The sequence below is a fragment of the Schistocerca gregaria genome, chromosome 3 (genome assembly GCF_023897955.1).
Source record: "Schistocerca gregaria isolate iqSchGreg1 chromosome 3, iqSchGreg1.2, whole genome shotgun sequence".
Classification (NCBI taxonomy): Eukaryota; Metazoa; Arthropoda; class Insecta; order Orthoptera; family Acrididae; genus Schistocerca; species Schistocerca gregaria.
Window position 1 is genome coordinate 917669292 of NC_064922.1, and position 27003 is coordinate 917696294.

Consider the following 27003-nt stretch of genomic DNA (forward strand, 5'->3'; position numbering starts at 1 on the left):
CTTGCGTGCCTCAGCGATAAAGATAGCCGTACCGTAAGTGCAACCACAACGGAGGGGTATCTGTTGAGAGGCCAGACAAACGTATGGTTAATGAAGAGGGGCAGCAGCTTTTTCAGTAGTTGCAGGGGCAACCGTCTCCGTTAATGACTCATCTGGCCTTGTAACATTAACCAAAACGGCCTTGCTGTGCTGGCACTGCGAACGGCTGAAAGCAAGGGGAAAGTACAGCCTACATTTTTTGCCGAGGGCATGCAGCTTTACTGTATGCATAAATGATGATGGCGTCCTCTTGGGTAAAATATTCCGGAAGTAAAATAGTCCTCCATTCGGATCTCCAGGCGGGGACTACTCAGGAGGACGTCGTTATCAGGAGATAGAAAACTGGTGTTCTACGGATCAGAGCGTGGAATGACCGATCCCTTAATCGGGCAGGTAGGTTAGAAAACTTAAAAAGGGAAATGGATAAGTTAAAGCTGGATATAGTGGGAATTTGTGAAGTTCGGTGGCAGGAGGAATAAGACTTTTGGTCTGGTGAATGCAGGGTTCTAAATACAAAATCAAATATGGATAATGCAGGAGTAGGTTTAATAACGAATAAAGGAATAGGAATGCGGGTAAGCTACTACAAACAGCATAGTGAACGCATTATTGTGGGCAAGATAGATACGAAGCCCACACCTACTACAATAATATAAGTTTATATGCCAACTAGCTCTGCAGATGACGAAGAAATTGAAGAAATGTATGATCAAATAAAAGAAATTATTCAGATAGTGAAGGGAGATGAAAATTTAATAGTCATGGGTAACTGGAATTCGCCAGTAGCAAAAAGGGAGAGAAAGAAACGTAGTAGGAGAATACGGATTGGGCTTAAGAAATGAAAGAGGGAGCCGCCTGGTGGAATTTTGCACAGAGCACAACTTAATCATAACTAACACTTGGTTCAAGAATCATCAAAAAAGGTTGTATACATGGAAGAAGCCTGGAGATACTGACTGGTTTCAGATAGATTACGTAATGGTATGACAGAGAATTAGGAACCAGGTTAAAAACTGCAAGACATTTCCAGGGACAGATGTGGACTCTAACCACAATCTATTGGTTGTGAACTGCACATTAAAACTGAAGAAACTGCAAAAAGATGGGAATCTAAGGAGATGGGACCTGGATAAACTGACTAAACCAGAGGTTGTACAGAGTTTCAGGGAGACCATAAGGGAACATTTGACAAGAATGGGGGAAAGAAATACAGTAGAAGAAGAATGGGTAGCTTTGAGGGATGGAGTAGTGAAGGCAGCAGAGGATCAAGTAGGTAAAAAGACGAGGGCTGGTAGAAATCCTTGGGTGACAGAAGAAATATTGAATTTGATTGACGAAAGGAGAAAATATAAACATGAAGTAAATGAAACAGACAAAGAGGAATACAAACGTCTCACAAATCAGATCGACAGGAAGTGTGAAATGGCTAAGTAGGCATGGCAAGAGGACAAATGTATGGATGTAGAGGCTTATCTCACTAGGGGTAAGGTAGATGCTGTGTACAGGAAAATTAAAGAGACCTTTGGAGAAAAGAGAACCTCTTGTATGAATATCAAGAGCTCAGATGGAAACCCAGTTCTAAACAAAGAAGGGAAAACAGGAATGTGGATGGAGTCTATACAAGGGCGATGTATTTGAGGGCAATGTTATAGAAATGGAAGAGGATGTAGATGAAGATGAAATGGGAGATATCATACTGCGTGAAGAGTTTGATAGAGCACGGAAAGACCTAAGTCGAAACAAGGCCCCGGGAGTAGACAACAGTCCATTAGAACTACTGACGGCCTTGGGAGAGTTAGTCCTGACAAAACTCCACCATCTGGTGAGCAAAATGTATGAGACAGGCGAAATACCCTTAGCCTTCAAGAAGAATTTAATAATTCCAATCCCAAAGAAAGCAGGCTTTACAGATGTGAAAATTACCGAACTATCAGTTTATTAAGTCACGGCTGCCAAATACTAAAGCGAATTCTTTACAGATGAATGGAAAAACTGGTAGAAGCCAACCTCGGGGAAAATCAGTTTGGATTCCGTAGAAATATGGGAACACGTGAGGCAATATTGACCCTACGACTTATTTTATAAGCTAGATTAAGGAAAGGCAAACCTACGTTTCTAGCATTTGTAGACTTAGAGAAAGCTTTTGACAATGTTAACTGGAATACTCTCTTTCAAATCCTGAAGGTGGCAGGGGTAAAATACAGGGACCGAAAAGCTATTTACAGTTTGTACAGAAACCAGATGGTAGTTATACGAGTCGAGGGACATGAAAGCGAAGCAGTGGTTGGGAAGGGAGTGAGACAGTTTTGTAGCCGCTCCCCGATGTTGTTCAATCTGTATATTGAGCAAGCAGTAAAGGAAACAAAAGAAAAATTTGGAGTAGGTATTAAAATCTATGGAGAAGAAACAAAAGCTTTAAGGTTCGCCGATGGCATTGTAATTCTGCCCGAGACAGCAAAGGACTTGGAAGAGCAGTTGAAACGAATGGACAGTGTCTTGAAAGGAGGATATACGATGAACAGCAACAAAAGCCAAACTAGGATAATGGAATGTAGTAAAATTAAGTCGGGTGATGCTGAGGGAATTAGATTGGAAAATGAGACACTTAAAGTAGTAAAGGTGTTTTGCTATTTGGGGAGCAAAATAACTGATGATGGTCGAAGTAGAGAGGATATAAAATGTAGACTGGCAATGGCAGGGAAAGCGTTTCTGAAGCAGAGAAATTGTATGGAGTGTAGCCATGTATGGAAGTGAAACATGGACGATAAGTGGTTTGGACAAGAAGAGAATAGATGCTTTCGAAATGTGGTGCTATAGAAGAATGCTGAAGATCAGATGGATACATCACATAATTAAAGAGGAAGTCTTGAATAGAATTGGGGAGAAGACACAACTTGACTAGAAGAAGGGATCGGATGGTAGGACATGATCTGAGGCATAAAGGGATCGGCAATTTAGTATTGGAGGGCATAGTAAAGGGTAAAAATCGTAGAGGGAGACCAAGAGATGAATACTCTAAGCAGATTCAGAAAGACGTAGGTTGCAGTAGGTCATGGGAGATGAAGAAGCTCGCACAGGATAGAGTAGCATGGAGAGCTGCATCAAACCAGTCTCAGGACTGAAGACCACAAAAACAACAACAATCCCCTCAGCGTCGCAGGAGAACTTCACCATGATTCTACCGGCTGAGGACGCGTCTCTGAACTTTCTCTTTGGAGGAGTGGTGGAGTGGCGCCACTCCATGGATTGCCTTCTTATTTCTTGTTCGTGGTGATGTATCATCGCCTGAGACAATGAGCGACAGGGAAATTGTAACGATCAGCATCATAGCGCGCAAGGAGTTCCTCACGTATCTACATCTACATCTACATCCATAATCCGCAAGCCACCTGACGGTGTGTGGCGGAGGGTACCCTGAGTACCTCTATCGGTTCTGCCATCTATTCCAGTCTCGTACTATTCGTGGAAAGAAGGATTTTCGGTATGCCTCTTTGTGAGCTCTAATTTCTCTGATTTTATCCTCATGGTCCCATCGCGACATATACGTAGGAGGGAGCAATATACTGCTTGACTCCTCGGTGACGGTATGTTCTCGAAACTCCAACTAAAGTCCGTACCGAGCTACTGAGCGTCTCTCCTGCACAGTCTTTCACTGGAGTTTATCTATCATCTCCGTAACGCTTTCGCAATTACTAAATGATCCTATAACGAAGCGCGCTGCTCTCCGTTGGATCTTCTCTATCTCTTCTATCAACCCTATCTGGTACGGATCCCACACTGCTGAGCAATATTCAAGTAGTGGGCGAACAAGTGTACTGAAACCTACTTCCTTTGTTTTCGGTTTGTATTTCTTTAGGATTCTTCCAATGAATCTCAGTCTGGCATCTGCTTTACCTACGATCAACTTTATATTGATCATTCCATTTTTAATCACTCCTAATGCGTACTCCCAGATAATTTATGGAATATACTGCTTCCAGTTGCTGACCTGCTATATGTAGCTAAATGATAAGGGATCTTTCTTTCTATGTAGACGCAGCACGTTACATTTGTTTGCACTAAGATTCAGTTGCCATTCCCTGCACCATGCGTCAATTCGCCGCAGATCCTCCTGCATTTCAGTACAATTTTCCATTGTTACAACCTCTCGATATACCACAGCATCATCCGCAAAAAGTCTCAGTGAGCTTCCGATGTCATCCACTAGGTCATTTATGTATATTGTGAATAGCAACGGTCCTACGACACTCTTCTGCGGCACACCTGAAATCACTCTTACTTCCGAAGACTTGAAAATGACATGTTGCGTTCTGTTATCTAGGAACTCTTCAATCCAGTCACACAATTGGTCTGATAGTCCATATGCTCTTACTTCGTTCATTAAACGATTGTGGGGAACTGTATCAAACGCCTTGCGAAGTCAAGAAACACGGCACCTACCTGGGAACCCGTGTCTATGGCCCTCTGAGTCTCGTGGACGAATAGCGCGAGCTCGGTTTCACACGATTGTCTTTTTCGAAACCCATGCTGATTCCTACAGAGTAGATTTCTAGTCTCCAGAAAAGTCATTATACTTGAACATAAAACGTGTTCCAAAATTCTACAACTGATAGACGTTAGAGATATAGGTCTATAGTTCTGCACATCTGTCCGTTCTTTGTTGTGGGCCTGCCGTTGTGACCGAGCGGTTCTAGGCGCTTCAGTCCGGAACCGCGCTGCTGCTACGGTCGCAGGTTCAAATGCAGCCTCGGGCATGGATGCGTGTGATATCCTTAAGTTAGTTAAGTTTAAGTACTTCCAAGTCTAGCGCACTGATGACCTCAGATGTAAAGTCGCACAGTGCTCAGAGCCATTTGAACCATTTGTTTGTTGTGGTCTTACGTTGGGAGGCGAGGAAGACAACGGCCAAAAACCTTTAAGTGCCGAAACTGGTGGACAACTGTGTCAGCACTACCAATAGAAGAGACGTCAAGTTGTGCAGTGGTGTGTTTAGTTGTGATCCGTTGATCACCTCGAGTGATAGGGTCCGCACGTTCCAACACTTCAGGAGTCACAGCTGTGTATAGCTGGCCGGCACGTGGTTGATCTGACCGGTTTGCGCAACCTTGCGCGACATCGTTGCGACGATGACAGATGCCTTTCACAACGACAGATAGAGCTTTTATTCATTCCCAGATCCCCATAGATATTCTGCAAGCTCCTATGATTACCTGCGATACTCTTGTTTTCCGCCAAAAGAGACTCAACGACAGCTCTCTGGTTTGAACGCACCTCCATTACAGATGCCATTTTGAAGGCTAGGCACAGCGAAGCCACCTATCGGAACTTTGGGAAACTACAGGGGCTGGACGGGAATAATCCACTATATACCACGACAAATTTCGCAATTTTTCAACCGAAGTTGCCTGAGAAAAACTTTGTTGCATTACTTATTTAACGGTCCTCGAATGTGTGTGTGTGTGTGGGGGGGGGGGGGTGTATGTATATTTCTTCTGAAAATATTTATTTTTCATAATTCCAGCCTGTTGGATAGTAATAAGCTGTATATCTATTTATTTCTGATATTTAATTTTTGAAATAATTTAGTATTTCTACTGCTAAAAAACTACTGTCAAACTCTTAACCAGTTACCCAACTATCAGTTCTACAGAATCTGTTGTCTGTTCATTTCATTTCGTGCTTTTAACTTGCAGCTGATTACTCCACACTTCCGTGATCACTTGCTCCAACGCAATGTAGATTCTTGGCACACTATTTCTTACGGTGGTCGCTGACCTCACAAGGGAAACTCCCCATTTCACCACCCTCAGGTTTAGTGGTAAGATTGCCCAGTGTATATTACGTCAAAAACAGAGCACAGATCAAGCACGAAAGCAGGGAAAGGCGTACAGAAAAAAGCAGACTAGAAACAGTGAACTGTCCAAGAACAAGAAGTACAATAAAAAGCAGAAGCAGACAGCAACGGTGTTGTGGGTAAATGGTCACGATGTTGGACTGGCAAGCGCGCGAGTCGTGTTCAAAACTCCCTCGTGCCATTTATTTATCCTTTTGTCCACAACATTATCAACTGTCTGTCAGGTCATTGAAATGTCTGTCCTCTTTCTGAAGTCTTGGCAGTTATCATACCATGCACTGGTTATAGAATATGAGTCGTGTGGTAATTTGACATATAAACTGTGTGATTGTGTAATTGTTGCCTTCATTTCTTTCAGTTTATGTGAGAAACTATTATGTTCTCCCCATTCCCTTGGGAGTGATGCTATTCACATTCATTTGAACACCTAAATTGAGCAGGGAGGCATACACCATGTGATCAAAAGTATCCGGACGCCCTCCAAAACATACGTTTTCCATATTAGTTGCATTTGCTGCTACCTACAGCTAGATCATATCAGCGACCTGAGTACCCATTAGACATAGTGAGAGAGCAGAATGGGGCGCTCCGTGGAACTCATGGTGATTGGGTGTCGTTTGTGTCATACGTCTGTTTCCGATGTAATAGTGAAGTGGAAACGTGAAGGAACACAAACAGCACAAAAGCGTACAGGCCGAACTCCTTTGTTGACTGACAGAGACTACCGACAGTTGAAGAGGTTCGTAATGTGGAGCAGGCAGACATTTATCCACACCATCACACAGGAATTCCAAACTGCGTCAGGATCCACTGCAAGTACTACGAAAGTTCGCCAAGAGGTGAGAAAACTTGGATGTCATGGTCGAGTGGCTGCTCATAAGCCACACATCACGCCGGTAAATGCCAAACGATGCCTCGCTTGTTGTAAGGACGATTGTACAGTGGAAAAACGTTCTGTGGAGTGACGAATCACGGTAGACAATGTGGCGATCCGATGGCAGGGTATGGGTATTTAGAATGCCCGCTGAACGTCATCCGCCAGTTTGTGTAGTGCCAACAGTAAAATTCGGAGGCGATGATGTTATGTTTTTCAGTGGAGGGGGCTTGCACTCATTGTTGTTTTGCATGGCACTATCACAATACAGGTTTGCCGGCCGGTGTGGTCGAGCGGTTCTAGGCGCTTCAGTCTGGAACCGCGCGACCGCTACGGTCGCATGTTAGAATCCTGCCTCGGGCATGGTTGTGTGTGATGTCCTTAGGTTAGTTAGGTTCAAGTAGTTCTAAGTGACTGATAACCTCAGTCTAGGTGACTGATGACCTCAGAAGTTAAGTCCCATAGTGCTCAGAGCCATTTTGAGTCAACAACACAGACCTACATTGACGTTTTAGGTACCTTCTTGTTACCACTGTTGAAGAGCAATTCGGGGATGGTGATTGCATCTTTCAACACGATCGAGCACCTGTTCTTAATGCACGGAGTGGCTACCCAACAATAACATTCCTGTTATGGACTGGCCTGCTCGGAGTCCGAACCTGAGGCCTGTTTTGAAACGCCGACTTCGTCCCAGGCCTCACCAAAAATGTTTCAGATGGCTCTAAGCACTTTGAGACTTAACATCCGATGTCATGAGTCCCCTAGACTTAGCACCCGAGGCAGGTTTCGAACCTGCGACCGTAGCAGCCGTGTGGATCCGGACTGAAGCGTCTAGAACCGCTCCACTACAGCAGCCAGCTTTTCACGAGGGATTCTCGACAGTTTCTAGGTTGCAGTGGAAATTTTATGTCTACATGTACATAGTTTAACATCTCTTATTACATCCATAACCAAGTAATGATAGTGTAACTTGTGTACTTCATATCTTGGATGCTTTTTGCCAGGAGCACATACCTGTGGAAATTGACGTCTTGTCGACGTTTTGTATCAGATGAGATACGTCAGCATTACAGGCAGCCAGAAGACAGCCTTGTTTTACTTTCCTGTCTTGCTTCTAGATCACATGATTTTACAATTGCTTTCTTCCATATTGAATACTATCACCATAAATCGTCTGTCCCTTCTTACGATCTGAAAACATTGTGGAGGCAGAAGATATAGCCTCAGTGGCTAACGGCTCACCAGTTACTGAACTCTGCAATGTTCTTAACAAAAGAATAAACAAAATATAAAAAGTGTACAAATATTGTAAGTAGGCTGTTTAGGTTTTTTTATTGGTAACGCCGCCGCCACGTAGCGCTCTGTATCACTGGCTGTGCCGTGTGCAGTCTGTGGCTGTTTGGCATTGTTGTAATTCTCGCCATTGTAGTGTTGGGCAGCGGCAGCTGGATGCTAACAGCGCGTAGCGTCGCTCAGTTGGAGGTGAGCCGCCAGCAGTGGTGGACATGGGGAGAGAGATGGAGGAGTTTTGAAATTTGTAAGAATTGGTGTCATGAACTGACATATATATATATATATATATATATATATATATATATATATATATATATATATATATATATATTGTGACTATTAAGGTAAATACATTGTTTGTTCTCTATTAAAACCTTTCATTTGCTAACTGTGCCTCAGTAGTTAGTGACTTCCGTAGTTTGAATCTTTTATTTAGTTGGCAGTAGTGGCGCTCGCTGTATTGCAGTAGCTTGAGTAACGAAGATTTTTGTGAGGTAAGTGATTTGTGAGACGTATAGGTTAATGTTAATCAGGGCCATTCTTTAGTAGGGATTTTTGGAAGTCAGATTGCGTTGCGCTAAAAATATTGTGTGTCAGCTTAAGTACATTCGTGTATAATTGTTCAAAGGGGACGTTTCACATAGACCAGTCGTGGATAAAATTTTCTAAGGGGACGTTTCATATGTCGACCCTTAGCCGAGGATACCTCACTGGAATCTTCTGATTTTTTCTTGTAGTTTGTGTAATTAATGTAGATTTTTTTATTGCTAGCGCGTAATCATAGAGGGAATTTCCTTTGTAGTTGTAGTCATTCACTGTTGTACAGTACAACAGTTGTGGCATGCATGTAGAGTTGCACCAAGTATTTCGCAGCTGCGCTTGCAATTAACTAGATATTATTTTCAGTGCTATGTTAATGTGTTCTCTTATTTTTTCTCTTCAAATTGTGCTTTTCTGTGTTGTCGTGTGAAAAATTGTGACAATAATGGCGTGTGAAAAACGTAATACTAGGCTCCAAAGTAAACTGAGAAATGACAGTGAAGACGAAAGCAGTGTGTTCGCGCCACCATGTAATGAATTAACTAATGTTCAAAGTAGTAATTTGGTAATTGTGTGTAGGGAAATGGAGCGGGTTGCAAATAATGGTGTAGGCAGTGAAACAATTAGTGAACAGGGAAGCGTTATCGATCGATCGTTCGGCAACAGCTCGCCTCAGGATTCCGAAATGACAGGACACAATCTTGCAAATACTGTAGATTCAGATTTTGCGTCCTCACCGTTTTCTCAAATAAATCAAGACACATTTTCTGCTTTTCAAAATGCGAATATTGCCGGTTCAAATGAACTGCCGAAAAGCACTGAGGAACATGTTTCAGACACCAGTGCACTGTTATTACAGTTAATGCAACAAATGGGACAAAAGCTTCAAAAGTTAGACACAATGGAACAAAATCTTCAAAAGTTAGACAAAATGGAACAAAATCTTCAAAAGTTAGACACAATGGAACAAAATCAGAGACAAACACAGCAAAATTTAGACACAATGGAACAAAATCAGAGACAAACAGAGCAAAAGTTAGACGAAATGGAGCAAAAGCTTCAAAGGTTAGACTCAGTGGAACATACACTTGAACAAACACGTGAAGATTTAACTACTGAATTACATAAAATCGAATCGAAATGTCAAAAAGTCTGTAATGACGTAAAAACACAAATTTGTGAGCATTTCCAACCAATTTTTTCGAGGCATGAAAATGCATTACAGAATCACGAAGCAGCCATAAAAGAACTGCAAACAATTGTTCATGAAAATCATGAGACCTTGCAAGCTAAAATTGACTCAGTTGCATCTACCGATTCGGTTACGCAACTTGCAAAAACTCAAGAAAACTTAAAGGACACAGTAGATACTCTGAAAATTGGTTCAGAAAGACACATGGAGGACATTAGTTCATTATCAGAGGAAGTAGTTGAACTTTCAGATTAGCTAAATAATTTATCTACGAAGGTAGATGATAATTTGAATGACACAAAACCGGTAGTCTTTAATGACACAGAAGAGTGCGAACAAATTAGGAAATTCAAACAAAGTCTGAATCAAATTAGTACGCAACACCAAAGAGAAATCCGGGAAGTACAAGATCAGCTGACACAGGTAATACAACAATTACGTATTTTAGAGGACACTCGCGCTCCAATACGGGAAGAGGGACATAGAAATACGGAACAGCCACAAAATAATAACACAGGGCATTTCGGAAATCATGAAAGTAATTGGCAAGGTGCACCGAATTTTGAGATGGAACCGCCGATACGAAGTAACAATGACCGATATGCTACCCGCCGACACGATGATTTTGACTATAAGCTGTTCATTACTGCACGTAAATTCAAAACATTTAAGAATTCTGACAACGACATTCATCCACAAGCATGGCTTCATCAATTCTCTCATTGTTTTCCTCCCAACTGGTCATTGGAGCACAGATTAGAATTTATGTGTGGCTACTTAGAGAATGAACCAGCTGTAAGAATGCGATCCTTCCTCTCAGCGTATTGGTCTCAAGCTGCACAAGGCCGAGTAAAACATAGCATCATAATGATGAAACGTTTCGAGCAGTTTGAATTTTCCAGTCTTATGAAATATTTTGAAGACATGTTGCATAAGAATCAATATCTTTCAAATCTATACAGCCCCTCAGAACTCATCCGCATTTGCTTAATCAAACTGCCTGAACATTTACGACATATTATTTTGGCAGGACGTTGCAAAGACGACATCGAAGCTTTTCAGGGACTCTTACAAGAATTAGAAATTGACACTGACAATCGCGGAACGCGAAAACAGAAGCACAATAATTACAGGTCATATCCGTCGCAATTCCGCGATGAAAGAAATAACAACTGGACACGACAAGGCTATTCTTACAACACAAACCGTGACCAAAACAGACACCACCCGTATGACAACCACTGGCAGAGTAATAGATACAGAGAAAGATCGTATTTCCGTAGTAATGAACATGACAGAGACAATCATAGAAACAAACAATATGGGAACCAAAACAATTATTATCACGGGAGACAGAATAATTTCAGAGGCAACGGTCCACCGTGCAGTGATAATTCAGGGAGAAATTCTCCACCACGTGACCGACAAGAAATTAATTACAGAAATTACCGACATGACGACAGACGATATGATCGTAACGACAGACCCGAATTGCATCAGAACTGGCGAGCTTCAAACAGGGCGGGGCCTTCTCGACAAGGTGAATTTTTAGAAGTTAGGTCTCCTAATCCCAATAACGACGCCCGCCAACAAAGAGACAGACAATGACCCGCACCGCAGGCAGCCACGTGCGCCGGCTGGCTCAGAGAAAAATAACATAGACAGACGCTAACCTTGAGAAAAATTCCAGTATTCCTTACTGACGTAACCACATGATAATTGCTTTTCAGTTGACAGTCTGCGTACTAGGAAGAGTAAGGGTTTACACCACATTTCACATGTAAAACCATTTATTTAAAGATAATCTGCTTTTTAACTTAGTCTTAGCTATAAAACTTTTCACTTAACGTTACTAGTGTGCTTTGTCAGACTTAGAATCTGTTAACATGCAACAATGTTTTGAAGTTAACTATCCAGTCTAGAACGTAGGGAACATATTTAAACAGAAATTACGAATGCATTGTTATAGTGAACAGACGTCACAGTGTTATTGTGCGTGTACATTCTTGCTTGTTAGTTGCACGATTACGTAACGACCATAAGGCTCACATACTTAGAACATTTACCAGTATTGCTAATGGGATTTTAATGCAACATTTTGGTTTACTTGAAAATACATTCTGGATTTAAAGTACTTTCTGTGAGATACCAGATGACACAGTGGTTAGTTTATGTGACAGCTACACGATTTTATCACGACGCTACTAATGAGTGACAATTTACAATGTTGCTTTTGCAGTTTATCTGTTTTATATCTGCACAGTTTTTCTGAATTTTTTTTGAAAGTAAAACATGTTTTAGTAGTAACGTTTGTGGTATAGCTACAATGAGACAGCCTTTTCTGTAGCACAACAATACGTACAGTACAGTACTTACTTCATCACGGCAATAAGCGTAATAACTAAGATATCTATACGCAAAGCATTTCAATTTCGTTTATCATGAGGTAAGTACATTGACTTCTGCAGAACTTAGCTTTTGGAGGACAACAACTACGACACTTCCACAGAGATTGTCTTACATCAAGACGCACATTTAGCGCTACAGGACACGCATTAAACTATTTATTTTTCACCATATTTGAATTACAAAGAAAGTTTTCCGTGATACATTTCATTCCATTGCTGTAATCTGTAACACCTGAGGATATAATTACATTATCCTCAGGGGGGTACACGCTTACTTTGTGTACCATGTGTTTGGCAAGCACAAGGAGCCCTAGCTAATATGGTATTTGTTTATACAACTTTACACATCGGTACCATATTTCTCTAACATATAAATTACACAGCTATCTGATCATTTAACTGAGAGAGACAAACATTTACTTTACTACATCAGTGACAGATGTTTACGTAATTACACCATTGGATAACTTCACACTTACGAAGTTGTATTTTGTGAACTGTTCATATTTTTTTCGGAACCATTGTGATACTATGAGAGCTTTGAATGATATATTTGGTATGGAATCATGATTTTTAAAGTACGTTTGAGGTAGTTGACACTTTTGACATGAGCAGAGAATTTTTATTAGGTTTTGAAATTATTGGAGGAAGCTACGACGATTTAGAGAGTTGACTGAGGTGTTATGATGTTATTATTACGACGACGATGTGAATTATGCTGCTGAAGTATGTTTAAGCTGATGCTATATGAGTTATTTGATTATGCTACGTATCTGTTATGATGAAGTATTGAAGAAGGGGCGACGAATAAGGTAAGTAATAATGAGTAGTGGTTAGGGACTCTGGTTTGTGAAAAAGGGTGTTAGAAACCAAGAATCGTACTTTAAGAGTTATGAAATGTGTGTATACGCGTGATTGTATCACAAGGCCACCAAAAATTTTTGGACACTGTTTTATTTACAGGATTTTGTTTCTACATATTTGTAATGCAAATGCTTGACCTGTGAAATTTTTTATATGAGACTGCCACTTTAGCGGAAACTGGTGTCGTAAATATTTCGGTAAGAAAGTTTAGTGACCACCTGGACGTAATGCGTCGTCGGCGCCCAGCTGGGCGACAGCCACCGGGAAACAAGCCATTAGTGTGTGCCTTTCTGAGGCACAGGTGGAGAAAAAAATAAAGAGGCCATTACCCTCTCTATTGAAATTCCTTTGTAGAAAGCATAGCAAAAACGACACGCTCATTACTTGGAAAGATATTTTCTTACATATGCATACCTGACAATGACAAGCGTCTTTCTACGAGAGTTGAGAGAATTTCTACTAACTTATGAAATGTCACATGACTATTGAATGATATTTTTGTGCTTTGCTTTTCATGGTTGCTTATTTCATTTAATATCTGTTTTCCAGCTGTGTTGCATAATTGATTTTATAAAAAAAAAATTAAATGCATTTGCTAACGTGAACACTTTCTGCCAACAGATCTATTAAATAATAATTTTATGATCTATATTCTTCGAAAAAGGAGCACTTTGAATAGAAAGAACAATAAGAAGGGATTAATCACAGTAACTGAATACAAAATTTTCTTTTCAAGTACACGGTAACATTTTTTTACAATAAATTTTTGTGGTGCACCACTTTAATTGCATAGACATTAAGATGTGAATAGACATTGTCCTTATCTGCATTGTTGTCTTTAGTGTAACATTTTTTCTGCTTGAGCTTTGTCATGTTTAGGTATAAGTTATAGCATTTGCTGCGGCTGTTTGCCATTCATAGTGCTACTGAATGTCACTTTGTATTACTAGGTTAAGCCAATTTTATAAATGATTTATTTTTCTTGTTTGCTGCGCATTGCCCTATATTAGTTGTAATGTTGCTGCCTTTTTTTCCAATTTCCATTTTTTTTTATCATTGCTGTTTGTGTAAATTGTTTTGTGCTGCTGCTTTGCCTCGTCCCTTAGTTAAGCATCTGAGCTCAGTAGATTTAAGTTATCTTAAGAGGGGGTAGACTATATAAGAATCTAACTATGATTAATTGGAAGAAAAGCATTGAGAAGCTATAAGAAAATGGTTTGGCCAAAAAAGTAGTGTACAGTGGAGAAAAACTATTTTTGAAAGAGGATGTGAACAGAATACAAAAAGCAGGTTTAGATAGGACTTTTTGGGAATAATGATGATCTAAGGGAGATCTCTATGCAAAATACTGCAGTAAAACAAACCCTGTTCTTTCTTTGTGTTATCCCACTATGTGTTTGTGTACCCTTGTGTATTTGTTTTCACCTGTCTCTGTTTCATATTTTTTCTCTAATAATACTAAGCTTCATTCACTATGATGAGGAATACTGTTATCCTCAAAAATAATTTGCATAAATAACATGTTATTTACTTTGTAAAGACGTTTACACATTATCTATTCTGTTTTGTTCTAATGCTCATCTGTGAAGTTGAGGTTTCAAAAGCTATTCTGATCTTTTATGTATGTACTTCTGTCGTAATTTTTGTAACACTGATGTATTTGCTATTTCGATTCTTTTGTAAAGCCTGTACTACTACAAATGTTATCTGTATTGTTATGTTCTTTAAAGATGTATTTTGTACCTTTCTTATTGTATTCTTATGTTATAAAATTGTAATTGACACCAGTTCATCAAATTAAGTAACTTGTAAATTACATTTCACTGCACACATTTCTGTTGGTCATAGTATATGGACAATATGTGAGAAGTAGGGATTGATAGTGTTTGCAAGTGTATTGACATTTCAGCAAGGGACTGGTTAACAGCATTGCTGGTTCTAAGGACAATTCCAAAAACTTTGTGAGGGGACAAGTGGTGGGTTATGGACTTGCTATGTTATCCGCAAGACTCTTCAATGGTGATTGTGCGCCTGCACAGTCAAACAGATGGCTGCTGGCCATCTCTACAATGACTACAGTGGGTCTACACCTTTGATGACCCACCAATACCATTATTTCTACAAGGACTGCAGTGGGTCTGCACCTCTGGTGGCCCACCAATAGTAATCTCTACCAGGACTACAGTGGGTCTGCTCTGTGATGACCTACCTACCGATAGTCTTCAACGTTGACTGACTCTGCTGTGACCCATTACCTGTCTGCATGTCAAGAGTCAGCACTGTCTGTCTGTTGGAAGGACAACACTACTTCTTCAAGACTGCTTAGAAATCTACTACTTCCAAGTGCAATTTCTTTTATTGCTCAGACTTTGAAAAAAACACTGCAATTTCACTATGATGAACGATCAGGACTGTCTTTATGGACTGTGAGAGAATTTTAGCTTCTGGCCAACATTGTATCAATAAGTGTGTGCATTTGATATCTTTGTTATAGTAATTATGAAAAATTTTATCAAATCATTATTGGCCACTGCCCAAAACAATTTGTAAAATTTTTTGTGGGGAGCATGGGGGCTATGTAAGTAGGCTGTTTAGGTTTTTTTATTGGTAACTCCGCCGCCACGTAGCGCTCTGTATAAAAATCACTGGCTGTGCCGTGTGCAGTCTGTGGCTGTTTGGCATTGTTGTAATTCTCGCCATTGTAGTGTTGGGCAGCGGCAGCTGGATGCTAACAGCGCGTAGCGTCGCGCAGTTGGAGGTGAGCCGCCAGCAGTGGTGGACATGGGGAGAGAGATGGAGGAGTTTTGAAATTTGTAAGAATTGGTGTCATGAACTGATATATATATATATATATATATATATATATATATATATATATATATATATATATATATATATATATATATATTGTGACTATTAAGGTAAATACATTGTTTGTTCTCTATTAAAACCTTTCATTTGCTAACTGTGCCTCAGTAGTTAGTGACTTCCGTAGTTTGAATCTTTTATTTAGTTGGCAGTAGTGGCGCTCGCTGTATTGCAGTGGCTTGAGTAACGAAGATTTTTGTGAGGTAAGTGATTTGTGAAACGTATAGGTTAATGTTAATCAGGGCCATTCTTTAGTAGGGATTTTTGGAAGTCAGATTGCGTTGCGCTAAAAATATTGTGTGTCAGCTTAAGCACATTCGTGTATAATTGTTCAAAGGGGACGTTTCACATAGACCAGTCGTGTACAATTTTTCTAAGGGGACGTTTCAATATATGCAACTGTATGTGTACGTATTATATGTGTAAAATGGTGGCTCATGGTTATACAAGAACTTTATATGTGGCATATGTAACGGAGGAATAATTGTCGTCTTTGTTCCGTACAGGTCGACTTGTGTGTTCATCTCCATCATTTGAAGCTGTGAGGTCGGTCCATAATAGAGGACAATAGGAGAGAGAAGAAAATTTGGAAATTTATAGTAAGGTCTTACGGGGCCAAACTGCTGAGTTCGTCGGTCCTCAAGCTTACCCACTACTTACACACTAACTTAAACCAACTTACGCTAAGGGCAGCACACACACACCCATACCGGAGAGACAACTCGAACGTCTGACGGGTGGAGTAGGAGAGAGACTTACAACGTGGCGATGCACGAATAGACGACGGACGACGTGCTGTCTTCGGATGCAGCAGAAGCAGATTACAGGTGCTATACAGCGAGTCTGTTCGTAAAGCATTTTGCAGCGCCTCGTACGAAATTCTAAATGTGACGTCGGCTAAACATACAGGAAGGACTGACATTCAATTTTAAATTTCAAAAAGATAGTGAAGAAATGTTTTTAACTGTGTTAGACTTAAATCAGTTTCATGGACAGCGGCTTATGCTACAGAGATTAGCAACTCCGAATTTGTAGGAAATGTAATTAGGCTTATTATGCTGAGCTAGAAGAAAGTACAAAAGCTCTTGGAACAGTCACATTACTATAAACGATAATGTGAATTTGTCCGTAAGAATGCGAGCTTCGAAAGCTGATACCGCGGGCACTGCACGAGGGGGAAAAAAATTGCAGCACCCTGAAGGACGAGGTTGCTATATTGCCAAGTGGCGTGACAGGTAGTTTATCACTGTGGGAGTGTATGGTAACAAATTCAGACCAAAGAAACAGACAATTCACAGTCACAGGTGTCGATACAGCAGCCCCCCCCCCTTTCCTCACTCCTCGGATGATATCAGGCATGTATTCTCGTATGCTACAGCCATAGAAGTGCCGAATGGCATCCTGTGATAGATTATCCCCTGTATCTTGTGTCTTTGTTGGAATTTGACAATAGTTTTTGCAATCCAAGGAGAACGAGTAGGTTCCAGCTTCATCATGTCCCATACACATTCAAAACTACCATTGCCCAGAGATCTCGTGATCTTGCTGGCCAGAACAGTTGTTTTACACCACGAAGAGCGCGTTGTGCCGTAGCAACCACTTGCGAACGTGAACTGTCCGGCTGACAAAGCACATCACGTTACTTGCGAAGACGTGACAGTAGGGCGGGGATAACAGCCTGTACAGTGCAGTGGGCACTGTGTGTAGAGTGCGGGATGGGACCTGTGTGTCGTGGGCGAAAGCACTCTGGAATCTGCAGCTCACCACGTGCCACACACGTGTAAGTCCATTGTTCGTCTAAAGACAGAATCCATTCCCATCACTGAAGGCAACAGAGCACCTATCAACTGTTCAGTCAATACTATCACGACACCAAAGAAGTCGTGACTGACGGAATATTGGGGTCAGCGGTAGCCTGGCAAAACCCAAATGTGTTCTCAGCCCTTCTGTAAGCAGATGGTTCCCAATGGTCCCTCACAATACAGCAGGTGCTACATGTGTTCTGATTTCGTCCATGGTTGATGTTCGGTAGGCCACTACTTCTCACACAATGCTCCTATTTTGACGTGATTCTGTACTATGTGGACGTCCAGGAACTGGTTCACAGATGTGGGATTGTTGCTCAGACCACTGCTGAAAGCTGCGATTCTCCACCTATAGCTTGTGCCAAAAATATGCAGTGGTCCGTCGATAGATCCACTTAGGTTCGCGCAGGCCCACAACGCGACTCCGTTCAATGTACTCGTCGGTGGAGCATGGTTTTTCCCTAGAATGTATTGTGTGTTGCAAACACTGCTCACCTCCAAACTCAGCACAGTGTCTGCCAGCAGAGTAGAAACAGATGGTGCATAGACAGGCCTTCTAAGCCCGATCTGATGGCCGATAACTGTGACAAATGCATCACTATCTACAGCGCTTGAGAATGTTACATTGTTTCCGGCCGAGCACCAGTGCTTCTGGATTGTAACTATTCTCTTTTACTCTGTTTATCTATCATTATCCATACATAACACCTTTTGTTGGTAGTAACTGGGGTACTCAACCCCAGGTGGTCCATACATCTGCTTTGGCACTTTGTTTTCCGACTAGTGAATACGCCTGCCCAGTGTGGTACAAATCCGCCCATACGAAAGAAGCAATCGTAGCCCTTAATGGAAATGCTAAGTTAATTACTGGATGTCTGAAACCAATTCTTGGTGATAAACTGTATAGACTGTCAGGCATTGTTCCACCTGACATACGCCGGAATGTAACAGTAAATGCTAAAAGCAAGAAATTCGAAGAAAATGAACTACACCAATACGTGCACCTACCGCACAAAGACATAGGTTGAAGTGTAGGTAGAAGTTTTAGCAGTCAGTATCTCAATTAAATACATCAGCCAAGGAAGCCAGAGACAAATTTGGGCGCGAAAATAAGTCAACGCCGAGCATGGATAAATCCAGCAGCACGCTTACCATTCGGACACAACATAGACAGGACTACATGGAAATCACTCAACACATTATGGGCGGGCGTTGGCAAACATAAAGACAGTCTTATGAAGCGTGGATCCTTACACTGTGTGAAAATGGAGAAGTACAGACAGCCGAACATGTGTGAAAGTAAACTAGCACTGCCGAAAAAGGCATTCCTAGTCAAGAGAAGTCTACTAGTATAAACATTGACCTTAACTTGTGGAAGAAGTTTCTGAAAATGTACGTTTGGAGCGCACGTTGTGTGATAGTCGGACATGGAGTGTGGGAAAACCGGAACAGAAGAGACTCGAAGCCTTTGAGATATGGTGCTACAAAAGAATTTTGAAAGTTAGTTAAGAAATTAGGAGGTTCTCTGAGTATCGGAGAGGAAACGAACATACAGAAAACACTGACAAGAAGGAGGGAAGGCTCGGCGGAGACCTTCCATGCTACTAGAGGGAGCTGTAGAGGGTAAACCTTTAGAGGAAGGCAAATACTGGAATACATCCAGCAAATAACTGAGGACGTAGGGTGCCATTCCTACTCTGAGTAGGAAAGATTGACACCGGAGAGGAATTTGTGGTGAGCTGTACCGAACCAGTCAGAAGACTGACGACTCAAAAACACATTTTTGGAATAAATAGGCAAACAAAACAGAATAAATGAATACAAGATAAATGAAGGAGCAGAACGGAACAGACAGTGCGGGAACCATTAGAAACTTGTGAGGATTAACTGAGTTTTTAAGATGGAGATGTATTGAGCTGCGTTGGTCTTTTAATATTAAATCAAGAGAGTGAGTTAGATGTTTGTTGACTTTCACGGCTTACACCAGATTAAGTTTTTATCCTTTGTATTTTAAGTGGAGGGCATGGGGCTGTGGGCGATAGCTGTGGCCGTAACTCAGTACGTGCTCAGTAAATGTGGGTTCATAATTCTGTAACCTCCACCTGCGTTCATTTCAGCCAGCCTAATTTGCTATGTCTGTACATGATCGAACAATATAAAACATATCACCAGCACAACAAGTGATTTTATTTACTCCACTTTTGGTTTACTAGCAAACAGCTGCTGGGCCTTATCCTTAGTACTGAAGATACATTGAACTCTGCTGTTTCTCATATAGTTTGGAATCCTATAGTTGCAGGATTTCAGCATTTTTCCTCAATTATATGCTACCTGTCCTACCTAGTTCCTGCAAAAATTCGAAGGATCAGTAGCTGGAACATACAGGTGCGATATAATTACGATGTTTGTAGTCTATGCAACATGTGATAGCCTTTGATTGAGACAATAAATTTTATTCTGTCTACTCTAAAATCTTATCTGAAAGTGGGAACAGAAAAGAGACGGTGCGCTACTGAGTGCAAAATAGCTGTTTTCTCTTTTTTCCCAGGCCTGCTGTTGCTTTGGTGCAAACACAATAAAGATTCTCAGAGAAAACAATTCACAGATTTCTCATAAATAAAATTTTACATGTCACTTTTCAGGAATTCCGGACGGATGTGATGCAAATACACTTCATCGATTTGCCGCCGAGTAAGGTTGTGTGAGTCCCACAATATTCATCGACACAATTGTTCGACATTTTAAGCTGGAGGTGTTTCTGTGGTCGCTGCTGCAAGACGCGACTGGAGATAATAGCAGGGCGGTTTCGAAATACATCAGGCCAGAAGCACATGCCCGGAGAGACTCACATTTGGATGGAAACGACGATGTTGTCCATCCAACTATGAGCGCCTCCCCACTCATGCACCATTCCCGCTTCGAGCCTACAACAAGAATTCCTTACCAATCGTGTGAACAGTATGGAAGCACGTTCTAGAGCATGAAATATACTTCGTAAATTGTTTTACATCTTTGATGTTGTGAACTAGAACTGAACTAGGGTCGCCTCCTATTCTTTAACTTCTTGTGTGTTTGTGTAGTTATCTCGAACATGCAGGCGGTGTAATTGCGTGAACGCTATCTGATAAAAAGAGTCGCCAAAACTATCTGAAACTGTGCGACTGTATTTGTATTAACTTTTATTACAATGTGAGAGAATATAGTACTGTATACTAAGTAAAGTGTGCCATGAAATTCTGTATTACGGAGTGCAGGGAACACTAATAAGATGCATGACGTCACAATACGTGACTTATAATTACAACATATAAAACTTTCGGAATAACATTTCTACATAATACTACAAATCGAATTATGAAAGAATAACTTTCCAAAATGCTTCCATGAAAACTCCTTTGTTTTATGTATGTACATTGACTATATAAAATTCCAAACGCTAAATGATGAACACGCAAATGTAGCACTCACTGTAGGAATAATGCTCTCTGACACAAATGGATTCTGAACTCGTCTTCACCTAAATTGAGCCTGATATTATTTTTTGAAATGTAATGTTTAATTGTGAGTGATCTTGTTGTCCTGACAATAAAGTAAAACTGGACCTAACTAGTATTCACACTTACCTGTGGCAGCGGAAACTCGATATTGCTCGAAAGTGATGTACATTAAAATACAGCACACCAGCAAATCAGCTAAAAGGGAAGAAAAATCCTTGTACATTGGAATTCAAGAGCACTAAACTCTTCCAAGCACATTAGGCTTGCAACTGGAAGTCAACATTTTTTGAGGAATCAGTGCAAGATATTGCATTTACTAAATGCGTTCAAAAAATTTACTAAAATTCTGATTTTTTAGCAATAGCAATTAACCTTACAAAAATCACTCTTTTTATAAAATGTATGTCTTTGCCATGAAATTAGTTAATAGACTGTTAAAAGGAGTGGTAAGTCTTTAACTTCTGAGTGCAAGCTATTTGAACTAAGACTTTTTACTCGAGTTCGTCTCGACAATCACAATAACTAACCCATACCAACAAAGATACATTTCACTATAGCTTCCCCTTTTCAAATACCTCATACGTTACGCACAAGCAAGCAATGCTGCAACAGCATTACCTTAACATCTTCAGAGTTCTCAAATAAATCCTTACAATATCATGTTTCCAAACTTCAACATCTTCTGCATCTTCATCAGCGTGCTCTGTTAGCTATTTTCAGACTGCTTAGTAGGGTGACGAACACCTGATTCACTTACTTACTTCTCATAGACTGCTGCCGGCAACGACATGCTACTGGTAACCAAAGATCACATTCCTTAACCTCAAGACCTCTGTTGCGTAACATGTCAACTATTGAACACTTCTGTTTGAAAAATATCCACTGTACAGGTCTGAAGTGTGACACAACGAATGAAAATAGAGCTCACAGTACTTTAATTGAATATCAAAAATAAACTAGCAGCCCTACAGCTTGGAAACGTAACAAATAATCTAGAAACTTCATGTTTTCTGTGTGATAATTATAATAATTACTTCTTGTACAACATTATGACTTTTAACGATGCGGACAATAGCTGATAAAACAGCTATTTCTCACTAATAATAACATTCATCTACGATGAAATAGTCAATATTTGCTGCTGTCTATGAAGATAGCGAGAGCAAGGCCTTTAAAACCCAGGATGGGACATTATTCAGAGGTTCACCACTATGTCCTAAACAAGATAGGTGCAATTGAAATTTGTTAGTTCTGCACTATAAAAATAATACATCAAAAATGTATCTGAAGCACTTTGATTTGGATGGTGATGGACACTACTGTTTGAAACAATGAAATATACTGTTACATGTGAAGTTGGAATCTTATATTACTCACTTCTTCCTTGGGAGTGATGGTGGTAAAATAAAGCGTATTGGTTTTTCTGTCAACCATTTTATGTAATTGTGGTATCAGCCCGCAAACTACATAGACGTAAGGGACTACTTAGAGCCAAGAAGCCATGGCAATTTTATATTGGGCGATTAACGACTCTTCAGTGCTGTCTGTTGTGGAAACCTGTAAATGTACATTGATACGTTAAACCAAGTTTTGGATTACCTAAACTTTTTTTTAGTCAGCAGTCCTCTGCCTGGTTTGATACAGCCCACCACGAGTTCCTCTTCTGTGACAACGTTTTCATCTAACAGTCTTACTTGCAACCTACGTCTTCAGTTATTTGCTGGATGAACTCCAATGTCAGTCGTCTTTTACATTTTGTACCTTCTACGGCTCCCCCTAGTACAATGAAAGTTATTTCCTGATGTCTCAATAGATGTACTATTTCATGTCACTACTTCTTTTCAGTGTTCTCCATTTATTCCTTTCGTCGCCGATTCTGTGAAGAATCTCATACCTTACCTTGTCGGTCCACCTAAATTGTAACATTCTTCTGTAGCACCACATCTCAAATGCCTTTATTTTCCTATGTTCCTGCTTTTCCACAGTTCATGTTTTACAAAGGAATTAATAAAAGTTCAGACATAATAATTATATATCCTGAGGCAATATTATTTTAAAATGCGTTCCTAGTTGTTCCATTGTGTTTCATTTTCATAACTGTGTTATTATTTTAATTTCGGACACATTTTTCTGTGATGTAGTGTTATTCAGAGCTTTAATTTAATTTCTCGAGAGTTCTGTACTGAATGACAAGTGTTGCTAGTAACCTTTGTGGATTACTTTTTGTGTGTTTCTAGATGTGTAGGTGACTAAAAACAAGAAAAAAACACGGGTTGGTCGAATACATTTCATTAACGCACATTATGACAATAAGGTAATTAGAGACTGTGTTGAGAACATGAGAGAAATTAAGTGTTTAACTTTGTCAAGAGCAATGTGGCCACCTTACATAGTAAACTGTTGTAGATTTTTCAAGGTGTATGCTCTCTGCCGTTGATCAGCATCTATGATGTGAAACGTATGAAATAATAAACATAACTCGAACTAGTTCATCACCGTAAAATAAAAAAAAATGGCTCAACAACAATGTTTTCACAAAACTTGAGAAGATATATATGGTCAAACTGAAAACACAGGTATATTTAATACTCAGACAAGTAAAATTGCGGGGAATTTCGATGAGCCATTCTTCTCTTTCAGACAGGCTTACTTGCCATCAAGACATAACAATGTTATAATGTCACTTAACACAGTGAAGAGGAATGATAGCGTACGTTACACGATATACAACATAGAAAAGGATCGGATTCATTAGTCAGCAGTCCTCAATAACGTCCAAAATCTGTATTCCAGATTAATGAAAAACGATCAGTGCGTAACTTTAAAAAATGTCATGAAATAAGGAATCTTTATTCTGTTCACAAAGACGATTGCTTAGAGACTTGATTATGTATCTTTCATAGGACACACAAGGAAAATAAAGGGAGAAGTTAATGTTTCTTTTACCGACATCAAATACAGGTTTTCGTTTTCTAGCGAAACAAAGAGCATGGTATCTTTTCTTAGAAATTATTTCGTGTATTTTCGTATTTCTGGTATTAGGAGAAACCCCAAACTGTTTGTGCGGAATGTAAAAAGCGGTTAAAAATTAACACTAGAACTGATGAATGGCCTTCCATGCATAAAGTAACTGAAATATTAACACACGGATGCTATCAAATATATTACAGATTATTGAAAACAATTTGAAGAGTATCTTCACGATTTGTGTGTGCAGCCTAGAGGCTGCACCACGGTTACGGCAGTGTACTGCCGGGTTGCCTACACAAGCGCTATGCAGGCGGCGAGAAGTCGCTTTGCTGCAACGGCCATGTTTCAGCTTTATCAAAACCCTACTCTTAGTAAGTACACAACCAAAACCAAAATAAACACGCACCGTTTGTTCCAGTGTTATGCCTAGAAACGTTATTACATTTTTCCAGTCTTAACTTAGTATTATACAATGTGATTCGTTAAGATTCTTCCGATATCATGGAACTATATTTCACGAGTAGAGACAGGAACTAGGTGTCATTTAGAAATGACGTATCTGGACTGAAAATTGCCCATCGCATGAGTTGTAAACTGTTGGTTCACATCGTTGCTACTAGAGGTCTCCCTTCTCAAGATAGCTTCTTCTTTCCGTCGTTCACTTCGCAACAAGTGTCGAGTTGAGACGGCGAAAGCTTTATGGCATTAGGCGTTTTGAGTTCTCTGTTTCAGCGCATGTGGCGTATTTTTGTCTGGAGTTTAGCACTACCGGTCAAAGATTTCGACAAGGGCACAGGCCGTTTCAACACACTGAAGCTTAAGGAAAGGGGAAATACGCAAGTCGCTCTCGTATTCTGGTACAAGACATAGAGTTCAGATAATTTTCTGTGTAATCTGCAGGAGTGTACTCATCTTGCCAGCCGAGAGATATTCATTGCTCATGCGCCTAGCCTGTTTTGCGGCGTTTCAAACAATGCCCGATTGATTTACTGCTAGCTATTCCTAGTCATGATTGTCGTCTGCACACGGAAAATAATTTAGTGGTCTGAGATAAGGCTTTGATTAATTCATATGGAAAAAGGAAACCGCTACGATGTAAGTATATTGGAAATATATTATTCACATACAGTATTCGACCACGATAAGGACTCTCTAAAGTTGCTTTAGGTTTTGCGTCGTTTCTCAAGAAACGATTTATGGCCAGTTTTTTGCAGAAAAAATGGTTACAGGAATGTAAATGCAGGAGATGTGGATTTCTCCAAAACTGGCAAAACAGGCTGAAATTGTCATTTCTCAACACGATGGGCACCACCGCGCTCACACCATCGTGTAGGAGGTTATCTAAATAGTGAGCTGCCACAAGTGGCGTGCTGATCTCGCATTGCCTGGTTAGCCTTCAAGGTCACCTGATCTCTGACTCTTTTGCAGGTTTTATGAAAGACTTACCTTAGATGCCACGTAGCAGCAGCAGTGAATTCAGTAATTCCAGACCAGTTCCCAACAATATGGGACAAGTGTGGCAACATGCGCGTGTTTGCCGCGCAAGTTATGGAGGGTACACTGAAAATTTGCGGAAGATAAATGGAAACTATAATCATAGAATTAAATGGTTCTTCAAGGGCGTTATCAGCACATTTGTAAATGCTTTCACGTGTAGTTTTACCTTTTCTTATTTAGAAGATATAGTACCGTGAATTGAATCTTTTTGAAACACCCTGTTGCTTTCATTGCCTAAGGTGAACAAATCGTGCTAACAGAGAAGACCAGTCACCAACTGTCGATTTGGAAGTAGCAATCGGTGTGCGCCTTCTTGCTGCTTTTGCTGTCACTGGTTGGGGCATACGCTCTTCGTTTAACCAGGACATGTAGAAAGGATACCTTTCTCCATTTCGACTTCCATGGGAATTACCTTGTACGTCCACATGGGCAGTTTGAATTCGGGGTCTAGTGAGGTACAAAATTTTTTATCCAGCAGAATGTTTCACAGTAGTATGTACCCCGCAGCAGATTTAGTGATATTCTCTGCGGTTGTTATTGGTGATACATCAGTGAAAATTTGTTGTAGGTTCTCAGAAATACAGAATTAAAACGGACCATTTTTATACACTCCAGATCTCTCTCGTCCCCTCATCCTTAATTCATAACAGTGTATGTGTTACTAGTAGAAGGCCGCTGTGGCCAAGTGGTTCTAGATCCTTCAGTCAGGAAGCACCCCACAGCTACGGTCGCAGGATCGAATACTGCCTCGGACATGGACGTGTGTGATGTCCCTAGGTAAGTTAGGCTTAAGTAGTTCTGAGTCTAGGGAACTGATGACCTCAGATGTTAGGATCCATAGTGCTTATTGCCATTCGAACCATTTTGTTACTAGTACTCATTTAATAACGCTGTTATCCTTTAGAATTCAGAAGAAAACTTTCTCGTAGTGGATGTCAATAAAACCTATAGTTAGGTACTTCTCATTATTATAACGAGTGGTATAAATAGTTTTATATAAGTGTTATATAAATAGTGTATTCAATTAATCGGCTAGATTGTAACACAACACGTATCATCTCTGTATGAATGCTTTTTGCTTTATAACTGAAGTATTCTGTAATGTAATTGAAAACGTTAGTGATAATCTTTCCGTTTTGTTGCTACAAGATCATTGTTTGTCTGAAAATAAATTTTATTTCATTAATGATGTACACTCGAAAAGGGTTCCCGCATCTCGTGGTCGTGCGGTAGCGTTCTCGCTTCCCACGCCCGGGTTCCCGGGTTCGATTCCCGGCGGGGTCAGGGATTTTGTCTGTCTCG

At 40.4% G+C, this 27003-nt stretch overlaps 1 protein-coding gene across 1 annotated transcript in view; it reads right to left on the reverse strand.

Moving 5' to 3' along the window:
* The window catches only part of LOC126355699 (cuticle protein 18.7-like), a 72847-nt gene extending 46719 nt beyond the window's left edge, over positions 1-26128 (reverse strand). The window contains exon 1 of the mRNA XM_050006067.1: positions 26114-26128. Coding sequence (XP_049862024.1) covers positions 26114-26128 — 15 coding nt within the window. The remainder of the gene's footprint in view (positions 1-26113) is intronic.
* Between the last annotated feature and the right edge of the window lie 875 nt (positions 26129-27003).